This window comes from Volvox carteri, assembly GCF_000143455.1.
Source record: "Volvox carteri f. nagariensis unplaced genomic scaffold VOLCAscaffold_37, whole genome shotgun sequence".
In the NCBI taxonomy this organism is placed as follows: Eukaryota; Viridiplantae; Chlorophyta; class Chlorophyceae; order Chlamydomonadales; family Volvocaceae; genus Volvox; species Volvox carteri.
Genome location: NW_003307580.1, coordinates 85,791 through 106,796, shown reverse-complemented (window position 1 = coordinate 106,796; position 21,006 = coordinate 85,791). Strand labels below are relative to the sequence as shown.

At 61.7% G+C, this 21,006-nt stretch overlaps 1 protein-coding gene across 1 annotated transcript; it reads right to left on the bottom strand.

Annotated features, from left to right (window-relative positions):
* Positions 1 to 392: 392 nt before the first annotated feature.
* Positions 393 to 20,986, bottom strand: VOLCADRAFT_106014 (uncharacterized protein; the record flags this gene model as incomplete). Its single annotated transcript, XM_002953534.1, has 25 exons — positions 20,482 to 20,986; positions 19,212 to 19,395; positions 18,981 to 19,126; positions 18,463 to 18,596; positions 18,007 to 18,154; positions 17,601 to 17,798; positions 16,717 to 16,925; positions 13,984 to 15,587; positions 13,484 to 13,686; positions 13,041 to 13,246; positions 12,413 to 12,621; positions 11,925 to 12,180; positions 11,354 to 11,703; positions 10,838 to 10,962; positions 10,445 to 10,555; positions 10,182 to 10,208; positions 9,979 to 10,101; positions 9,522 to 9,695; positions 8,930 to 9,321; positions 3,905 to 8,432; positions 3,245 to 3,556; positions 2,607 to 2,701; positions 2,486 to 2,573; positions 581 to 2,031; positions 393 to 417 (listed from the first exon to the last, which is right to left on the bottom strand). Exons 1-25 carry the CDS (start codon positions 20,827 to 20,829, stop codon positions 393 to 395), a joined length of 11,646 nt encoding a protein of 3,881 aa, XP_002953580.1. The 5' UTR covers positions 20,830 to 20,986.
* Between the last annotated feature and the right edge of the window lie 20 nt (positions 20,987 to 21,006).

Sequence of the window (21,006 nt, the reverse complement as noted above, 5' to 3'; positions counted from 1 at the left end):
ACCAGACACAACCTTTCCGTGTGCAACGCGCAATATACGTCAGACACGACGAGCTGACGAAAATGAAAATAACACACGGCCCAAGATCGTGTCGTGTGGGGCCACGACCCGGTACAATATCTGCTCATCCGCATCGAAGCCCACGTGGCCATGGCTCATGAACCCGGGCCCGCAGGTTACACGCGCCAGCTCTATCTGTTCTCCGCCCCCAGGTTGTGACCAGGCGACAAGCCCGGACAGCCCTTCAATGCTTCGTTAACTACTGAAACACGCAACCAAAGTCGCCGTTACAGGCCTGTACAACTTGAGGTTTTATTGGATGAAGTTTAAAGTACGGAAAGTCGTAGTTAATTTCTCCGATCAACGATGCCCCAAGATCAAGCCCCAGCTCCCTACACCGCCACTCTACGCTTGGGGCTGGGGTTGCAGCGGGGGCAGCCGCGTCGGCGGCAACGTTGGCGACGGCAGTGGCACAGCCGCCGCCGGAGCAGCAGCAGCAGCAGCAGCAGCAGCAGGCCCGGCGGCAGGCGCCGTTGCCGGGGACGCCGCGTCGGGCATGTCCGTCAATCCTGCACCGGACCTGACGGACACAGCGCCCGGTATGGCCGTGCTGCCCATACCTGCGCCGTACGACCTGCTCAGAGAAGCATATGGGTCGTAAGCCATCGACTGGCCCCCTGCTGCCGCAGCGTACTGCTGCTGCATGGCAGCGTAATACGCGGCGTATTGCTGATACACACCGGGGTCATACGCTGGCATGCCTGCCGTGCCACCTGCCGGCATCGACCCGGAAGCCGCTAACGTTCCAGTGCCGTACATGGTCCCCGATCCGTACGTGCCATACAAAGCAGCGTTGGTGCCCGGTTGTGCGAACTGCGCATACGGCATGCCAGCAGCGGTAGCGGTAGCAGCGGTAGCGCCGCCGTATGCGCCGTACATCCCGACAGGGACGCTGCCGTACTGCGCCAGGTTGCCTTGTGTGCCGGCGTTGGCCGCCAGCGTCGCCGCCGTGGCAGCGGTCTCGGCAGCTGTCCGCGCGGTAGCGGAACGGCTCCGCATCTTGGCGGCGAGGCCTTTGGCGCTGACAACCGAGTTAACCATACCGATGGGGCTCTGCTGGAAGTGGTACTCTGGACGGTCTGTAGCGGAGCCGAAGAAGGCGTTGGGGGCGGAGGGCTTGGGAATGTAATTGCCGTACCGGCCAGTGGCCCCAGCGGCACCTGGTGCGGCGGCGACAGCAGCGCTGCTGCCGCCGCGGCTGTCGGCCTCGCTGCCCTCGCTTTCCTCGCCCGCCGACTTGACGGATGCGGCAAAGCGTAGGCGGCCGCCAGGTAGACCGCTTGCGCTGCGGGACCGCCCGCTACCCGCGCGGCCGCTGCCCACGCGGCCGCTGCTGATGCGACTGCCGCCCGCGCCGCTGCCGCCCGCACCAACGGTTGCCAGCAGTGCCTGCGCGGCGGCGGCGAGGCTGCTACTTAGGCCAGCGCCACCGGCGCCGGGCTCGCCGCCGCTGCTGTCCTTACGCGCACTGCCAAGCCGGCTCGGCGCAGTGCTGCTAACCCGGCTGGCCCCGGCAGTGCTGCCGCCGCCGCGGCCGATGGGGGGCAGCGGCCCCAGCAATGCCGACTTTTGGCTGGGACTCGGTGCTTCCGACTCCGCCGCGATCTCCGGTACAGCCTCCTTGCCCGTGCCCGCTGGGAGTACTGAGGGGTCCGCGGGCGCCGCCGCCGCTCCCGCGCTGGTGGACTTGGCACCGGCCGCCGCCACCACCGGCTTGACCGCGGCCTTCTTGTTGTAGCTGTCTTTCCCGCCGCGCTCCGTGCCCTCCTTGTCGTCGCGTTTGCTGCCTGAGTCCGGTCTGGAGGCGGTTCGCGAACCGGCGGGACTGCCGACGGCGGAAGGCAGCGCCGAGCCACGCACGGACACTCCGTCCTCGGGCGCAACTCGGACCCGCGAGGTGATGGAGGCGGACTTGCCAATGACGCGGTGCACCAGGTTGACGGGGTCGTCCTTGTTGACCACCTCCATGTCCTGGACACAAAAAATGACAATAACAATAACCGACGAGACGGCAGAAGCAGGAGTTCAGCACAGAAGGGCGGGAGATTGTGTGCATGTAAGAGACGTGTGTGTGTGTGTGTGTGTGTCCTAGAAACGAGCACCGCAGGAGAAGCATTTCGGGTGGTTGTGGTGGTGTCTGTAACCCTGGAGTCGCTGCGGACAGAGCCACTATCAAATACACGCCCAAAATCTTCCCCCTTCACAACCCACCTTCATTACAGTAAGCTTCAACATGCGATTTCCCCCGGGCCCTGGACCCCTGGTCTATAGCTTGGATGCGTCCTTCAACCCGTTCTCACATTTAGGTCACGAGCCCTGAGAGTCGGTCAGAGAGTTGCCCCCGGTTTCCCTCCTCCCCAGTTCCCACACGCATACACAACATATATACACACATACACGTATATACAGACACACGCGCGCACACCTTGATGTCCTCCAGCGCGTCCAGACTCAGCAGCTCCTCGTTGAAGTGGCGACCGCGCTGCCGGAATACATCGGCCAGCGGCACACCGCTGTAGGCGTAGTGGTGCAGCGCGGCGGCCCACCTGAGCAGCGACAGGGCGGAGGCCACCCCAGACGCCAGGTACACAGCCGGCCAGATGACGAAGCCGGAGCGGTAGGCGACCATGTAGAACGTGGACTGCAGTGGGACCGAGGAGGCCATGGACGGGATGGGATGGGATGGGGTGAAGAGGGTTGGGGTGTGAAAGAAAGGGGTGGAGGGGGGTAGAAGGGCAGTAGAGGGGGGTCGGGGGATTAAGGACAAGGGTTCCCCAACCACGGCTCCCACATCCACGCCATTTAGTCACTGGCCCCCCGCGCCTTCCCCTCCAGCCTCTGGTGTTCCTTCCTTCACCTTCACCTTCACCTCCATCTCACGTTTCCCCAAGCCTAGCGTTCCGTCCTTAAAACGCACACACGCACTTGTGGCTTCTAAGCTCTTGGGCCTACCTCTGGCACTCGTTACACCTCTCTGGGTAACGCAACCGAGGTGTAACACACACACACACACACAAGTGCTTGTGTAAATCCCCATAGGCTTGGTCCCCCTTCCGCCTTGCTCTCATCACCTTTCCATTCCCCTTCCTACCCTCCTCCGCATTGGTCTGTGGTCCATCTTCCCCCTCCTCAGGGCGCAAGTTCCTGCCAACCCCGCGATCCCCGCACACGACCCCCTACCCACCTGCACCACGCCCTGCAGCAGCGCGTTGAGCAGCGGCTCCATCACCAGCTTTATTCGGAACACCCGCAGGTTGGGCGCCAGGCTGAAGTTGCCGGGCCTGCCGCCCCAGCACCACACACCGCAACCGCGCACCGCGCGGTTCAGCAGCTCCTCTTTGCCCAGCAGTATGGCTAGCAACACCGTGACTACGTCCCAGGCCAGCTCGTACAGGAGACCAAAGGGAAAGGTGAAGAGCGCGGTGATGGTGGCAGAGCGGGGGGAAAGGCCCCAGGCAACGTTCAGGCGGATTCCCCAGGATGTCGTGAAGAAGACCTACAGTGAGCCGGGAGGGGGGGGGAAGTTCGGGTGGAGGGAATGAGCGTGGCGCTGCCTGCTGACCGCCTGGCGCACAGCCATTCCTTGGCGTGCATACTTGCTCGCCCGTCCTTGCGCGCGTGGATTCTACCATACACTTCGCTGGCTGCAGGGGGACCCTCGCGCAGTGCCAGGCCCACACCCTCTGCGCGGCCAGGCTGCGTGCACCTGCATAAGCCCCACCTAAACAACCCTAAGGCCACTCACCTCTGGCGGTGAGGGCGCCCACATCGCATAGACCCCAGGCACCTCAACAGGAAGCTCCCCCAACCCCCAAGCATCCCCCCCGGGAACCCTAAGACTCACCAGCAAGATTGCGCCCACCACAACGGGCGGCGCCGGACTGAGCGCCGGGTCCACATAAGCCGCAATAAAGGCGATGTCCGTGGCGATGCTGAAGAAGTACAGAATCGCCGCTAGACGGGGCCCCAGCTGCACCCAAGCCCCCCAGTAGTACACACAAACGTGCTCCAGGAGATGCCGTCGTATGAGCGGCTTGGACGGCGGCGGCGGCGCCAGCGACGGCCCGACGGTGATGAGGTGCGGCTCCGGCGGCGCCATGGCGGTGCCATCCAGATCGAGGCTATTGCGACGGCTGCGGTCCCAGGCGTGGCGGCTGCCCGCGCCGGTGGCGGTGTACGACACACGCATGCTGCGATTTGAACGAATGCTGAGGGAACGGCGGGACATAGAGCTGCGGCGGGACATGGAGCTGGCGCGCGACGGCGCGGCGCTGTCGGTGTAGTACGACGACGTGCCGTCGTCATCATCATAGTCGTCGTCGGATGTGTAGTCGGAGTATGCGTCAGCGGCGGCATTGGCGGCCAAGGCGGCTGCAACGGCCGGCGGCGGAGGCGTCCGAGGCGGTAACTCCGCGCCGCCGCTGCCTTCTGGCGCTGCCGTACTGTCCACAGCACCGCCATCAGCGCCGTCAGCAGGTATGGTCGCAGCCTCCCGGGACTTGCGGGACTTGCGCTTCTTGTGCTTCCCATCCTCGCTGCCCTCTCCCTCCTTCTTCGACTTCTTAGATTTCTTTTTCTTCTTCAGCTTGCCTTCCTCGCCCTCCGTCGCCTCGTCAGCATCCCGGGACTTTCGCGACTTGTGCTTTTTGAGCTTGCCATCCGAGGCCGCTCCAGACTCCGCCTCCACTGCCGCGTCCCGCGACTTTCGCGACTTGCGTTTTTCCAGCTTGGGCTCAGCCTCACCCTCCGCGGCCGTCGTCTCACCGCCAGTCGTCGCTGCCTCCCGAGACTTGCTCGACTTGCGCTTCTTGAGCTTGCCGTCCTCACCGCGCTCCTTCTCTAACGACTCGGCACCAGCTTCGCGCGACTTGCGAGATTTGCGCCGCTCCAACTTGGCCGCGTCCTCGCCCTCCGTTGTCGCCTCCGCAGGCTTGGCATCCCGCAGCTTACTGGACTTCTTCTTCAACAACTTCTTGTCCTTCTCCTTCTCCTCAGCCGCGCCCTCCGCTGCCGTGCTCTCGCCCGCGGCCCCATCCCAAGCTTTACGGGATTTCCGTCGCTCTAGCTTGCCCTCCGAGGTGATCTCCGCTGCCGTCTCCGGCGTTTTGGAGTCCTCATGTCGCTTGCTGGACTTTTTCTTCAACGACTTCTTATCCTTGCTTTTCTCCTTGTCGTCTTCGCCTTCCACCGCCGTCGTCTCACCGGCCGTCGTGGTAGCACCCTCATCCCAGGCCTTGCGGGATTTCCGTCGTTTCAGAATTTTGCCGCCCTCACCTTCCGCCTCCGTCGCCGTCGCTGCTGCTTCACCGGCAGTGCCATCAGGTGTCGGCTTAGAGTCCCACACCTTGCTGGACTTCTTCCGCAGCTGCTGCTTGTCTTCCTTGCTCTTCCCCTCGCCTTCTGCAGCCGTCGTCTCACCGGCCGTAGGAGCCTCTTCCCGAGACTTGCGAGACTTGCGGCGCTTCAGCTTGGCTGCATCCTCACCGGCTGCGCTTGCATCCTCCACCGGGAGCTTGCTAGACTTCTTCAAGCGCACCTTGCCATCGGCCTCTACCTCCGCCGCCTCATCGCCGGTTTTGGCAGCCGTGCCAGTATCACGCGATTTACGCGACTTGCGGCGCTCCAGTTTGGCTGCATCATCTACCGCTGTCGCTGCTGCTGCCGCTGTGACACCGTCTGCTTCCACAGGATCGAGAGATTTGCTGGACTTCTTCCGACGCGGCTTCCCGCCCTCACCCTCAGTGGTCGCCTCCGTTGCCTCATCGGCCGTTCTGCCCTCTCGGGACTTGCGCGACCTGCGTCGCTCCAACTTCCCAGCCGCATCGGCGCCCGCGGAAACACTCGCTTCGTCCACACCCGCAGATTCTAGTGACTTGCTGGACTTCTTCCGCCTGAGCTTGCTGCTGCCATCGCCTTCCTTTTCAGGCGTTGCCTCGTCTGTGGCTTTTCCGTCCCGCGACTTTCGCGACTTGCGTTTCTCCAGCTTGGGCTCAGCCTCACCCTCCGCGGCCGTCGTCTCGCCCCCAGTCGTCGCTGCTTCCCGAGACTTGCTCGACTTGCGCTTCTTGAGCTTGCCGTCCTCACCGCGCGGCACCTCCGTCGTCTCGGCACCAGCTTCGCGCGCCTTGCGCCGCTCCAGCTTGGCTGCGTCCGCACTCCCTTCTGCAGCCGTCGCCTCGCTTGCTGTCAGCACTGCTGCCGCTGCCGCAGGCTCCCTGGACTTCTTCGACCTGCGCCGCTCCGGTTTCGCCCGGGGTGAGCCATCCACTGGCGGGCCCGGCAACGTCAGCTCCTCCACAGAACCCACAGACACCGCCGTACTGCTCCGCGCGGCTAGGCTGCCCCGTGCACCGCCACTGCCTGGACGGCCGATATGCGGCAGCGTGCCACTCGCCGACGGGTGGTCCATGCCCGCGCCCGCAGGGATCCCCGCCGCTGACGGCACAATCTCCGCTGCCGCATTCGACGGACGGCGTTGCCGGCCGCTCATACCGACACCGCTGCCATCCCCTTCATCATCCGCATCCCCGTCCTCGCGACCCCGCCCCTTAACTGGCGCCCCGCTGGCGTGCAGCCCGCTCAGTCGGCGGCCGCCCTGGCCAGGCTCTGGCATCAGCTCTGGCGGCAGGTCGACGATACCTGACTTGCGGGACCGTCCCGCCAGGAGCCCCGCCAGGGGGCCATCAACGACGCTGCCGGGCGGGGGAGTACCTGTGCCGGACGGGCGCGGCGGCCGCAGCACCACTGCCTGCGCGCCATCCTGGGTGGCCGCAGGTGTGGTCTCGGTGGGCGTCATGGAGATTCGGCGACCGCGGAAGCGCTGGCTGATGCTGGGGTTCAGCGATGGCCCCGACTGCAGTGATGCCACCAGGCCCAGGTTGCCGCGGCTCATGGGCCTCGGCCCCTGGTTCTGTGCGGCGGCATCCGGCAGCGGCAGCGTCTGAAGCTGTGAATGGGACACGGTGCGGGAGAGCGAGGCTGCGGCTGTGCCGTGATCGCTGACTGTGCCGGAGGCAGCAGTGCCGCCGCCCCCACCTCTAGCGGCTGCGGCGGCACCAGCGGGACCGTCCTTGGCTGTACCCCGCACACTGCGCATTGGTGAGGCTCGCCTGCCCGCCGCGACGTCCTCATCGTAGCGCTCGCGGCTAGGGGATTCAGGCTCGCTGGCGTAGTCAGGTATGGGCAGGTGCGGACCCCTTTTAATGGTTGATTTGCGCCGTGGCACCGGCACTGGCGAGACGATGTCACCGTTGGTGAGCATGCTGATGGGCGTGGTAAGGTCCTGCCGATTTTCCGTCACGGTGATGGGCGCGGGCGCGAGGCTGGCGATGCGGCTGCTGCCTTTTGCCGGTCCCGTCGTCGACGCTGTGGCGGCGGCGGCAGCGGCGGCAGCAGCAGACCCGCCGAAGAAGCTGCCGGTGCCGCTACCGGTACCCGTGTTGCGGCCAAGTAGAGCACGCAGGCCGCCGCGGGCTGGTGCACCCTGGTCGGATTTACCAGCAACGGTGGCGGCAGGCACTTCATCGTCCTCTTTGGCCTCCGCCACGGGGCCGGCACCGTCTCCGTTGCCGGTGCCACCGCGGCTGGCACCGTCCCCATCCCCGGCGCTGCTCCCGCCGCGGCCGCCGCCTCGATTCAAGGCCGCGCGGGAGGCTCCCGTAGATTGCAGTGTCAGGTTTGCGCGCGATGGGGCCGACGCGCCCCAGCCCAGAACCGACGCCGCCGTGAGGGACCCGTGGGTTGGCGGCGGAAAGTCGGCGCCGGGGAGCGCATCGACTGCCAGCAGGGCAGGGCCACCGCTGCCGGACAGCCTCGGCACCCCCCGGGTCCAACCGTCCTCCGTGGTAACAAGGACGGCAGACGCCCTGGCGGTGGCCCTATTGCCGCCGACGCCGGGGGCGGCGGCGGCGGCGGCGCCGGTGCCATCCGGGTCTCCACCGCCCTCTGCGGCGCTGATCTGCGGCTCACCCAACGTGCCGGCAGCAGTGCCGCTTCCACCGTTTTGGCCCGGTCTACGCACTGGCGCCGACGGCGGGGCCCCGCCGTCACCTTCTTGCCTACTATCCGCCGCGGACGGGGCTGCTGGCTGCTTCTTGCCACGGCCAAACTTTGAGAAAAGCTTTCCAAACGGGCTGTGTCTCTTGCTCGCCGCCGCCTCTCCTCCCGCTGCAGCCCCGCCGTCACCACCGCCACCGTTGGCCGCCTCCGCACTGTAGCGTGAGAGGTTGGCCTGGCTGGCCGCAACGACGTGCAGCCTATACATCAGCTGCTTGATGAAGCCCTGTTCTTGCGCCTGCAGCTGCTTGCGCGATACTACATGCAGGACGCCGTCGTCTTCCTTTTTAACTGCCTGCTGCGCCAGCTTCTCGTCACTGCAAGGGCAGGGAGTACAAGAGGGTGCAGAGCGGGCAGGCAGGCATCTCAGGCGTCGCAGGACCCTTCCCCCAAGTCTAGAGTCGGCAGCTGGCAAGTCTCTGGCAGTCTGAGTAAGCTACCCGCGGACGCCGTTTTTTCAGGAGCTGGATTACCTTACGCGAGTAAACGACAACACGAAATACGCATCTTCATACCGATATAACCCAAGACAAGTAGGAAAGACGGTAAAATGAACGTGACGCTAAAATGTCGTGACAGGATGATGCAAGGCAAAACGCTGGTATGATGCATCGTTGGCCCTCTATTATAGTGAACAGCCGGCCCTAATGGGGGTGTGTGCATGTGAGGGGAATTGCGCTGGTCGGGAAGCAAACACGCGCATTACAGACAGCACAGCACAGCACAGCATGACATAGCACAACACCGTGTCGCAGCACCACTCAAAAGCCGCAACCCCACCCAGGCTTCTCCACGCACTCCGCTCCACACTCACCGCCATTGCCAGTAGTAGTAACACGGTATGGGCAGCAGCATGGCCAGGATGAATGCCAGTACCGGCAACCACAGCCCCAGCACCGGCCGCAGCAGCACCGCCACGTTGCGCTCGTAGCACCACTCGTGGGGTCGCGCCACCCAGGCAGTGTCGTCGGGAAGGGGCACCCAGTGCAGCGTATCGTTGCTGGAGAAATTGTTGGGCACGCGCCCTCCCGCCGTCCACACCGCAAAAGCAGCCATGATGCCGTACATGTGCCGCGACGTCGGAGCGCTGCCGTCGGGATTGAGGGAGGCGGCGAGGAGGCTGCTGCCCAGCGTCAGCGAATCGGTGACGCCGTGGAGGTCGCGCTGCGGCGCAGACCCGCCTTGTTGGCGGTAGGCGTTGTAGGCCTGCGCGTGTGCGGGGGGAGGTGAAGAAATTCGCGCAGCCGCCGCTCTTGAGTGCGCAAATCCCGATTACGTAAAGTGAAACGAATTCACGGCCCCCAGGCCCAAGTCCACCAATGCCCTACCAGCCGTCCCCCCTCCATTTCCTTCTCGCCTGACCCCCCACCGCTCTGTCTTCGTCCTCCTCACGTCATCCTCCTCACCTGGTATATGGAGCAGATCTCCTTGAGGTCGTCCGACCGCAGCTCCGGCCGCTGCACGTTGTGCAGGTCTATGTGGCCGCCCAGCACCGCCTTCACCAGCACCACCCACAGGGCCGAGCGCGGGTAGCCGTCCGCCAGCACCCCCGGATCCAGACGCACCTGCGTGCCGGCGACCTGCACAGCGGGCCGGGGCCGGGGCCGGCAGCCGAGACAGGCCGGGGGCCAGGGCGGGGTGAGCAAAAGGGTTTGAGCACGTGAGCACGTGAGGCAGCCAATGCCGATAGATACCATGAAGGTCGAAGCGCACAGTGTAACAGTGTAACACGGGCTGCAAGCAGCAGGCGGTTGCCTGGGTGGGTGACTGGGAAAAGCCTATATAGATTCTGAGACGAGTAGGAAGGACGGAAAGCCAGGTGGCAGCTCAGCAGAGTCCAGCCGTGCCTGAGCTGGTGCGCACCTTGACGATTCGCAGCGCGTCTGGCAGGGAGATGCCGCTGATGGTGCCCTCCAGTCCCGGGTTGCCGCTTAGGTCCAGCAACCGCATGGAGGCGATGCTGCTCCAGTCAGTGGGGACGGCGCCCTGCGAGCCAGTTTAGTCAAACAGACAGACAGACAGTCAGACAGACAGCTGGAGGACGCGTGCTCAGGCGGATGGATCACCGGGCCACGGGCGGGTGGGCAGGTGGGCTGGGGAGGCGGAGGGAGCCGGAGGGAAGTGAAGGGAGGGGAAATGCAGGATGGGGGAACACGCGGGAGGGTGGGAAGGCGTGTGGCAGCGACTACTCTCCCCTGTCCCTTAAACCTGAGTTCCAAGCAGAGTTAATCACACCGTTGTCTGTCAGCCTAGCTGGACTCAGGGTGGGACCTGGGGAGCAGCGAGGTATCTACCGCGGGTCGGGGGTTAACTTGCCACCGCGACGCACCGTGAGTTGGTTGTTGGACAGGTCCAGCTCCGCCACCGCAAGGTGGAACCATTCCGGGGGTATCGTGCCGCTCAGCCGGTTACCGCCCAGCCGCAGCGAGTGCATGCCTCGCTCCCGCGGCGGGGCCCCGGGAGCCGGCGGCGACGGCGGCGGCGGCGACGCACTGCCGGTGTTCGTACCGATTTGCTGCAGCTCACGCTGCCGCCGCCGCTGCTGCTGCAGTTGCTGCTCGCCCACCTCATAATCATTGTCGCGGCGGCTGCTGCTGCCGCCCCCGCCACTGTCACGTACACCGCCGTACAGCTGCTTAGTGTGTGAAAGCATCATCCCCAGCAGGTCCTCCTCGGACCTAGCGGCCTCATGCGCGACACCGGTGTTCACATCGCTACGGACCCATGGGTCGCTGCTCTGATCCAGGCGCCGCCGGAGGCCACCGTAATCACGACGAGTGGTGCGATTTGAGCTGGGTCCCAGCGTAGTTCCCCAGCTGCGAGGCAGCGGCCCCTCCAGGTTGTTGCCTGTCCGAATTGGGATGGCCGAATCAGACATGGGAAAACAAAGGTAATCAGCCGGTGGAATTCTCTGAGGCTGCCGGGTACTAGCAGCGATAAAGACCGGAGCGCGTGAAAGGGTTTAGTAGAGAAGGCTTTGCGGTCGCCACCGCAAGCTGTAGGGGTCGTACGGACAGAGAATACAAGCCGGAGCGGCTCTGAGAGCGGTCCTCAAGACGCGTGCAGAAGCCTACCTGCGTTTCCTCCGCATGCATGCACGCCCCTTTCTCACCCCCCCCTGCTTGCCCGACCATAATTCTATACGCACAGGAATTTGACTTATTCCATAAAATAGATCATGGTAATTGATATTGATTACGTCACACCCAGCCGTACAACCCCCCCCACACACACACACCCGTCAGGTCCAGCACCACCACCGTCTCCAGCAGCGTCCAGTTCTCGGGCAGAGGCCCGCGCAGGTCGTTGTACGACAGGTCAACCAGCAGCGCACTGTGCAGGTAGAAGCTCGCGGGGATGCTTCCCGAGATGGCGTTACGGCTCAGGTTCCAAAACAGGCACGGAAAGTCGTAGCCCTGAAAGCCGCCGGTGCCGTCAGGCAGGGTGCCGCGGATGGCGTTGCTGGAGAGGTCGATGGAAACAAGGTTGGACACGGGCATGCCGTCCGCAAGCAGCAACGAGTCGCGCAAGATATCGGTGCCTAGAAATCCTCCGAGTCCAGCTCCGGCGGCGGAGAAGTGCGCCATCCTACAATCAAAGACAGGGGCGGAGAAAAAACATACGGTAGCGGTAAGCAGTAAGCAGAAGGTCGTGTACGGCCAATCTAAGCAGCGAGGTAAGAAGGCAGGAGCCCCCAACACAGATACGATCAAGGAACAGCGGGCGACGGAGAGTGTGACGCGAGAGAAATCCTATGAATGAGTGATTTCACCCTGGACCCAGGTAGCCTATGTACTGTAGGTGCAGACCTGTAGGGTCGGTATCCGAAGGGCGTGCACACCGCCGCCTCCGGTGTTGGCAGGATGTTCCAGCCACCGAACGCTGCGGAGAACAGTCCCGGCAGGCTGCTCTGCGTGGGAGGTGGTGATGGCGGCGGAGCGACCACGCCTTCCGGCGGCGGCGGGTACGGCGCGACCGCGCCGGGCAGCAGTGTGTGCAACGAAAGGTCGAGGCAGAAGGTGTCCGATGAATCAAACGTGATGACCCAGTTTACGTGGTTGGGCGCTGCACGTTAGCAAGACGCGTAGGTAGGGGAGCCAGGGATGAGGGGGAAGGTGTTACGTGGGTTAGCGGCGAGTGGGTTGGTCCGTTAACTTGACTTCGATATGCAGGCGGCACGTGATTAACAGCCCAGACACGCAGTCCAGACGGCCAATCCAACTCCACCCCTTCCCACAGCTCCTTTCCTATACCACCATGTCCCTAGTTCCTTAACCCATCAGGCAGCTGCACACACCTGGCGGTGGTGGCGGTGGTGGAGACACGCGTCGCGAGGGGGGCTGCGGCGGCGGCGGACTGAAGACCTTGAGATCCACGTCGATGTTGGCACGGCGGCTGTAGCCCGCAAGGAGGTCCAACGCAGCAGAGGCCGGGTGGCCGCAGGGCTTAACCGGACACAACAGTTCCGTGAAGGCCTGTAGCGGCTCCGGAGCAGCCAGCAGGGCGCTGTTGACAGGGAAGCAGCAGCGCCAAGGGACACCCACCGGGGGGAGGGTCAGACTGCTTTACTACGCAACACTACAAACTCCGGACGAGAATAAAGACGGGGAGGAGGAGGAAGGGGTAGCAGTGCCGCGGTGTCAGACAAACCGGAGTATGGGATGGGATGGGATGCGATGGGAAGGACGGCGACGGCTATCGCAGCGGTCCAGGCCATCCGTGCATTATGACCTATATGGGATGGTCTTATCTACGCTGTGTACCTATGCACGCCGCTGAGTTTAAATAACTCCTGCACGGCTTCCAACGGGGGATGTCCATAGCAATGGACGTGTGCGCAGCGCCGGAAGGCAGGCACGCAAACCACACTAACTCCCCCCCATCACCCCAAGGACGTGGGAACGGCCCTGCTTCTCGCTCATTACCTTAGCCGCCGCTGAAGTCCTTCAGGTGCACCGTCTACCATGCCGCTGGCCCCGCCACTGCCGGCGCGGCCTCCGAAGAAGCGCTCACAGCCCAGATGTGTGTTGAGCCCGTTGCGCGAGGGCGGCACGTCCACCGCGGACGGTGTGGAGACGGCGTCGCAGTAGATCAAGGTAATGTTTAGCGGTCGCGTGGGAAAAGAGTCACGCTGGCAGGCGGTGAAGTTGGAGGGATCAAACGATGTAAGCGGTTCCAGGCCTTCATCCACCGTGTGCTTCGTTCCGTTGGTGTCCATGTACGCGACGCAGCTGATTTCCCCGTTGATGGAATTCGCCATGACGGACGGCGACGGCGGCGACGGTGGCAGCGAGGGCGGTGACCTGCGCCCAGGCGGCGATGTCGGCGGCAGCGACGGCGACGGTGGCGGTGGTGTACGGAAGCGCACGGTGCAGGAGAGCCTCGTCCCGTTGGCCACGGTCGGAAGTATCGCTCCGCCACCGACACGTTTTGTTTCATTGTAGCCGCAATTCAGGGTCTCCACTTTAAAGGCTGCGGTGTTAGCGACATCGCAGACGAGCGTGACGGTGATGCGGCCGGGCAGCAACTTGGGAATGCGTTCTAAAACGTCCAGCTCGAGCGTCTCCTTCTCTGCATCCATGAGGTTAGACATGTTGTAGAACACAGCGGTGCGGTCCGCCGTGCGGCCGGGCATGGCGCTGGGGCAGGCGTACGGCGACGGTGGTGGCGGCGAGGGCGGCTGTGGCGGCGGCGGCGAGGGTGGTGGCGACGGCGGCGGCGACGGCGGCGACGGCGGCGGCGGCGGCGACGGGTATGGGGAAGGCGGACGGGGACTCGGCGGCTTGAATCCACCGCCGTACTGCTGAACCCGCCTCCCATGCCGCGCTTTGTCGCCATCGAATGCATGGATATCCGCAATGAAATCACCTCCCATCTCGGCTGCCCCATCCGTGGCCAAGTCGTCCCATGCTACATGGGCACCGTCCTGTTGCTGCTGCGGCAGCTTCGCCGCGGCGCCTTCCCTGGCGTTGCGACACAGCAGCGCCATACGGACTCGCGAACCTCCTGCCTTCTGCACTTCCGCCGTCAGTTCGGCGACGACGGCCGCCAGCTGCCCGCATCCGGAAGCCTCCGCCGCAGGTGCTATCGCCTCCGCGCTGGTCTCCGAAGCGCCGTCGGCGGGAAAAACTGCCAGAGCCTCCAGCGCCGCAGCTGCCGACGACGACTCGTCTCCGCCATGCAGTCGTAGCGACCACGAAGCCTCTCCGGCACCGTCGCCGCTGCTGTCCCTGCTGCGTCTGCCTCGTTGCTCGCCATTGCTTGCTCTTCCCCCGGCATCGCCATGATGCGTCAAGTCACCTGGAGTCGGGTAATCTCGCCATAGCAGCGTCTCGCCGTTCCGCAAATCCGTTAACACCAGGCGGCTACTGCCGCCGATGCTACTGCCGGCGGCTGTGGTACCGCTGGCAGTGACAGCGGCCGCGGCACCGCTGGCAACCGTCTGAGACGTTGGAGCTGAGCTGAGCAAGCAAATGACTGCCTCGTGTTGGCGTAAGAGAGAGCACCTCGGCGTTCCCGGCGCGGCGTCCAGCGGTCCCCCAGTAGCCCAGTCGCCGATGTGGGAATAGGGCCAGGAGGCCAGGTGATTGTGCGGCTGCTTCCAGCCTATCGCCTGGTGCTCCTGCTGCTGTGCGTGCTGGGTTGCGGGGCTGAGGGGGCCGGCAGCTTGTGCCAGCTCCCAGGAGGACAGCAGCTCGGCAGCGGTGTCGCCAACAGCGATAACCTCCGCCGCTGGATCCCACGCGTCCGCTCTGGCAGCAGCAGCAGCACCGCCTGGCTGTAGCTCCTGATCCCCTTCCCGCTCTGCTACCGCAGCTACTCTTGTGGCTGCCGTACGCCGAAACGCCAGCAAGCCGCCCCGCGGCCCTGCGCCCAGCTCGCCGTCGCTTTCCGCAGCATTGGCCGACGGCAGGTAGGTAAACGGCAGGAGGAGCAGCTGGGGCGTTCGGGCTGCGCCGCTGTCCCTGTCGTACTCTAGCGGCTGTCCGATCGACAGCACCTGGCCCACGCCCGAAACGCCAGCTATTACAGTGACACGAGTGTGGCCCGTGAGGACATCCACGAATGCCAGGGTAAGCAGAGGAAGTGTCGCGGCATCTGGGTCACGATCGTGCAGTCCCAGCTGCTGCTTAACCCCCGCATCCGGCCCCACAGCCAGCAGCGCGGTACGACCCAGATCAAGTAGCGTCAGCGACAACGGAGCATGGTGCATAGAGAATTGCCGCGGTAGTGGAAGTTCCCATTTGGGCTCAGAGGTGGTGGTATGGATGCTAGCGAGTGAGAGGAGATTTCCAGAGGTACTGGCGGGTGTGCCGAGCAGCAGTACCGAGGAGCCGGCGTGGAGCGCGCCAGCGAGGGACGACCAGCGGCCCAAACTCGACCACAGCGGCTGGCCGTCGGAGCTGAATGCTTCTACGGAACCGATAGTGGACTCCCAAGCGACAAGGACGCCGGACGGCGGCGTCGAGGCGCTGCACAGACGCCAATTGCCTGACAGATGTCTCTGCCAGGTCAAGTTGCCGTCCGACGCTCTAGCGCAGACTAGGCTCTGTTGCCCAGTCAATACGCAGGCCGAATCGGCAGTATGGGCTAGTGCAATACATCGCTCGCCGTGCGACAGATGGAGCGCCCATCCTCCAGTCGACGTAATGCGCTGTGCGAGGACTCCACACTGACCGCCATCAGTACAAACGTCCCGTGAGCAAAGTATTAAATGGCCATCAGGATGTATGCCAAGAGCTCCGTTGCTCTCAGAAATGGCCCATGCCAACGACGACGCCGCGGACCACCTTGACCACGCCACGAAGAGCAATGAAAGCAGCGCAGCTGCCAAGCGCATAGCTGGTTACTCCGTGCAAGCGTTCGCCAGCACCCGAACTCCTCGTGCATACCTCGACATGGAGAGATTCACTAGGCTAAGGCTTCCAAATTCAACGCCTCCAAATTTTTTCGTGAAAAACGATGCATTCATTAAAAGCTAGGATTCTAGCACGCCTTCGAAAGGGTGGCTATGGTACGGCGCCAATCTAAGACTGACTAGGAAGACGTGATGGGCAAAAAAGGTAGCACATTGAACAAACATTTTTGTAAGGGACTTTTTAGTCTCTATACTGACGCAGTAAGCGGTCAGCACAAGCGTACGAACGGTGTGGCTAGCCAGCTAGGGCACGCTGTCGCGGAACGGCTATAATGCAACCACCCTGCGCTGTGCTCGATCGTCCTGGAAAGCCTGTTTTGACGGCAGTCACCATTACAAAGTTGCAAGCGGGTCGTGGTAGTCACATAAATCAGTGTAGCTTTCACGTCGCGTCCTCCGCCGCAAGTGCACAAACACCACGTACAACCGCAGCAAGTCTACAACAGGATTGGCAGCAGCTACGGGAATCATTTCATTCGCCCCTTCAGTCCTAGGGGACCCGGTGAAGACGATATGGCTGTGGCAGCAGCAAAGGGTAAAAGTCAGCGTGGTTACTGACAACTCGCCAGCGTTTCGGCCAAGTACTCACGGTAATCACGACTCCGCCTTTTCACCAACACGAAAGCATATGTGCACCCTGGCCTACCACTCCTGACGCCATTACAGCCTTATAGTTCGCTCACAGGTCAGGACCGCTGCCGCGGCGACCGCTTGCCCTGCCTCCGGGACCTGACCCGGGACCTGGGCCCTTTCCTGCTCCTGCGCTGGCCCCCGTCCCGCCTGCTGTTTGCCCGGCGTCTGCGCTCGCGCCAGTGCCAGCACCGGTACCTGTGCCGTTGCCTGTTACATTCGTGTTGCCAGTGATGAACATCTTGCCTTTGCCGTACACGTCCTGCAATAACGTAGGTTTATTTTGGTGTCACAACTCCGAAAAGCAACGGGGGCCAGTGTTGAGGGGCCAGTGTCTCAAACGTCAAAGGCCAAAATACAAACCGCAACACAAGCCTCGATGCTTTTTCGCATCCATCAGTTCTGTATTCGTAAAGATGCCAACCCGCGGCTTGTTGCTGTAACGAAAATGAGGAACGAAGAACGCAAGCCCGTCCACTGCTGTCGTCAGCGGCGCCATCCCCTGCCATCGCTATTGACTACACGAACCCTGAATCAGTCAGCATTTTGTATACGCAGGTAACGGCTTGCGACCTATCCGTTTGCTAGCCTCCCAACCGCACAAATATATCATCCTGTCATCAGGTAGCTGCTTGGCAAAGTTGCTACGGCATGTAACCCCTTGCTCCCAGACGGCATCGTTTTGCAGTGTCCGCGTGCCTTGCTCGCAAATCCGCTCCTTACGCTGTCCGAATGCGGCCTGGTCGCGGTCTGATCCTATGTCCAGATCCCAGCAAACCTTACGGAAATACCCTCCCCTGCCATTCGCTGTGTCTGGCCATCCGGTCCCTCTCCAGGCAACCGGACTGTGCACACCAGGCACCGCAACATATTGCTACCGAATGCTGGATGGAGTCACCTTGACCAGCCACCCTCAACTCACATCAGCAATACTCACCAAGTAACCAAGTATGGAGTCATGGGCCTCCTTGGCGCTGGCTGCTAGCTTCTCCGCATCCGGTGTGTGCTGGTACAGCATGTAGACAATCCCGCTTACCAGGGCTAACGTGATCAGCCGGGCGACAATCTGTGTGCGACTGCCTTTCTTGGGTCGGTCATAGGATAATACTGGAGAGAAGGCGTCGAGGACGCCAACCTGCAGTGCCGTGGTGTAAGCATGCTTAACACATTTGCGCAAGCATAACAACTTATGCTCATATTCCCCGACGCACTTAGCGCAAAAATTCCCGTCCCATCCAGCTTGCCTGATACAAACCCCTGACCCCTGACACAAACAGCGTTGAGTTCGTTACTGCGGTCGCACTGCGCCTAGGCATACGGTCAGACACAGCCCTCAGGCGCACCTCGTCGGACATCATGTTCGGGAAGAGCCAGAAGGAATGGCCTGTGACAATCCACACCAGACCGAACAGGCTGTAGCGTAATGCAATAAGACCCAGCAGCAGAGTCAGGACCGCCATGAGGAAGTACACCAGCGTCATGCGCACCCACCTGCACGAGACAGACAGAGCCAAGCCATGGCACAACAAGGGATAAATATGACAGCCCAATGTTCAGCTTTCTCCCTTTGGAGCGAACCCAGGGCCGCACGACGGATCCCGGGACTCGGGCAGGCCCCTTAGGACTGCTGCTGAAGGGCAACTCCATGAACGCAAGTGGACTTGAAAGCGGCACTGTGCAGAATGCTAGGACGGAATTCCAACCGGATTGCACATTTGTATGGACGTTGGATGTGGTAAGGCGCCTCCCTGCTATACTCGACGCAGGAAACGGCCGTAATGCCCGGTCCCTAAGCGCACCAGGGTGCCAATGGGAAGAGGCACGCCGCGATGACCAAGAACGGGAGGGCCACCGTGGCTACGTAGTACCACATGGAAGTTGGGCGGTCGTAGGTCCAGTAGTAGAAGGCGTTTTCCGTCCAGCCGCTGCCATCCTGCGTACCCGTCGGGATGCTGCCTGAGATCTGTTGTGTGCGGTGGAGGCACGTGACGGAAACAAGTCCTATGTCTGCTGAACCCTGAGAGTGACGGAACGCGCTTTCACAACCTATGGAAACCTCGTATTGACCTTGTGCCTTTTTCCGGACGCTGCTTCGCCTGCAGGGCAGTTGACACCTGAGACTCGCCCACCGTGCACAGGTCATAGTGCCAACCCCGTAGCCATGCGCAGCCCATCCCGTAGCCACCTCCACGCGGAGCCTACAGTTGCAGCTTAAGCAATCCTGTGCTGGCCTACGCCTGAAACTCTTTGGGAGCTACCCTCCGTCCCCTGGTGAAGAAATGGCATCAACCCCTGGAACTGGCCGTTTCACACACACCGGGTGTGGAACAAGTGTGCGCGGGAACTTGACCAGACGTTTTTTCCCTGGCTTTGGCTTCTTATACTTGCGGTCCGTTTTGCGCACGAGCTTGCGCTTCATAAACACCATTATCAACTCAGCGATCTGGTCATCCACCGTCTTGCCTGTTCCAGGTAGTGAGACAGACTGCTGAAGATGTTCGAAGGCAAGCAATTAGAGGCAACCCTTAGATGCCACAGAATCACTTACCCGGCTTCGGCGGCACATGCGCGTTAAGCTTTTCCGGGTTCGAACGAAAGTAGCGAGCAAAATCCTTTCCCCTAAAGTATTCTACATAATGACCCTCTCCATTAGGCGCCTCCAGCTTCGCCGTGCCCCATTGCACGCCTTTCTTTTCCCGAAGTGAATCGGCTAGTGCCTTGATTGGGTCGTCCTGAAATGCGGATCATATTAAGACTCAAATGATCACACACTAGCGGTGTGCTGATTGGAAATTAGACAAATGTCGAGCACAAGCGAGCAAACTCCTACAGGTTGCAAGTTTATAGGTTGTATACCTTGTTCGTCCCCATGATATCTGTTAGGAATGAAGCAGTAGACCTGTAACAGTTCAATGCCTCGGAGTGCTAAGAGGGTACCTAGAGGTTGGCGTTGTGACGCATTAACAGTCCAGGTCTACTCTGAAGTTACACGGAACTGCTAAATTAACCTACAACTGCTAAAGTGCAGACTGCTGCCTTGCTGAGGCTTGCGACTTGGCGTTGTACTTCAGTTACACGACAACTGATCGTTGGCCTAACGGCAGGCATCCGTCTATCCCAAGTCACACAAGGAGTGCAGCATCGGCTATGACACATTTCATATAGGTCGTTATAAGAGCTAGCCATATCGAAAATTACTGTATATGAGATTTGCATATTGGACTGAAGTAGATTTACTTGGTTGCCCTGCACTGTTGTCACGGTTGCCTTTCCCGGCAAACTGTTAGCTCTTCCTCCACGAACCCAATCAGCGACTTCATTTACATAATTTTGCTGTAGCCCTAAATATTTGCATTTCGTCGTTGTGCCGTCCACTCACCTTCGTTCAAGTAATTGAACGGAATTCACTTGCAAGCGGGGCAAGAGGCACAAACTAGTTCAGCAAACTTCATTACAGTGTCACACCATTATGATAACCAGCACAATGTTGGTTAGGCACGAGCACGTAGGCAGCCCCCGAATCAGGGGTATTCCGAGAGCCCGTACTCCCCGCACACGGTGGGTTCTCCATCGTTAACCCCGTGAATGCGCAAGCAAGACTACTCCAGCAAGCTACTCCAGCACCACATGTCCCCGAGATGCGAAACTTCAAAATTCCCGGCGCGCACTGTCTTTAGCCGTCCGCAAGCAGTCCAAACCATCCACCTGAGAACGCTGGAACTGTCCAATGGAGAAATTCCTCGGCCCACGTAAACTTCAACTTAATGTCCATTAAGACCGTCTACACTTCAGCAAAACCGAGGTACCGCTTACTTCACGCTGCGGGCATAGTACTCAATTACATAGCGCTCAAGCTGCTGGTCGCCAGCAGTCATCTTGACACCAACAGAGCTGCGGCTAGCTGTGCCGGCCACGACAGCGACGGTGGGCTTGACGAAGACCAGATGAGCCGGCTTAGGCAGCGGCAAGAAGTGCTTGAGCTCCATGCCCTTCTCAACGCCTGAACGCCGTCCACGGGGAGCCATCTCCGTGTCATCCAATACTTCTGGAGCATCAACGTCCTCAGCAGCGGCGCGAACTGTCACACGGCGAGGCAGCACGGGATTCCTGGCGGCCGGCCGCGCGCTGGTGAAAGGACGGGCAGCAGCCCGTGGAGTAGCGAGCATGTTTCTATAAGTTGATGTTACAAAAAGCTGCGCTAACGGAGACGGCTGCCTCGGCTTATGAATGCGGACGACAACTCCTGACCACTAGACCTACGCCTTCGAAGAATACTCAACGCATGTAATGGTAAACCTGGCCACAGCGTTGAGCATTAAGGATGTAGGGCAAGTGGCAAGTGC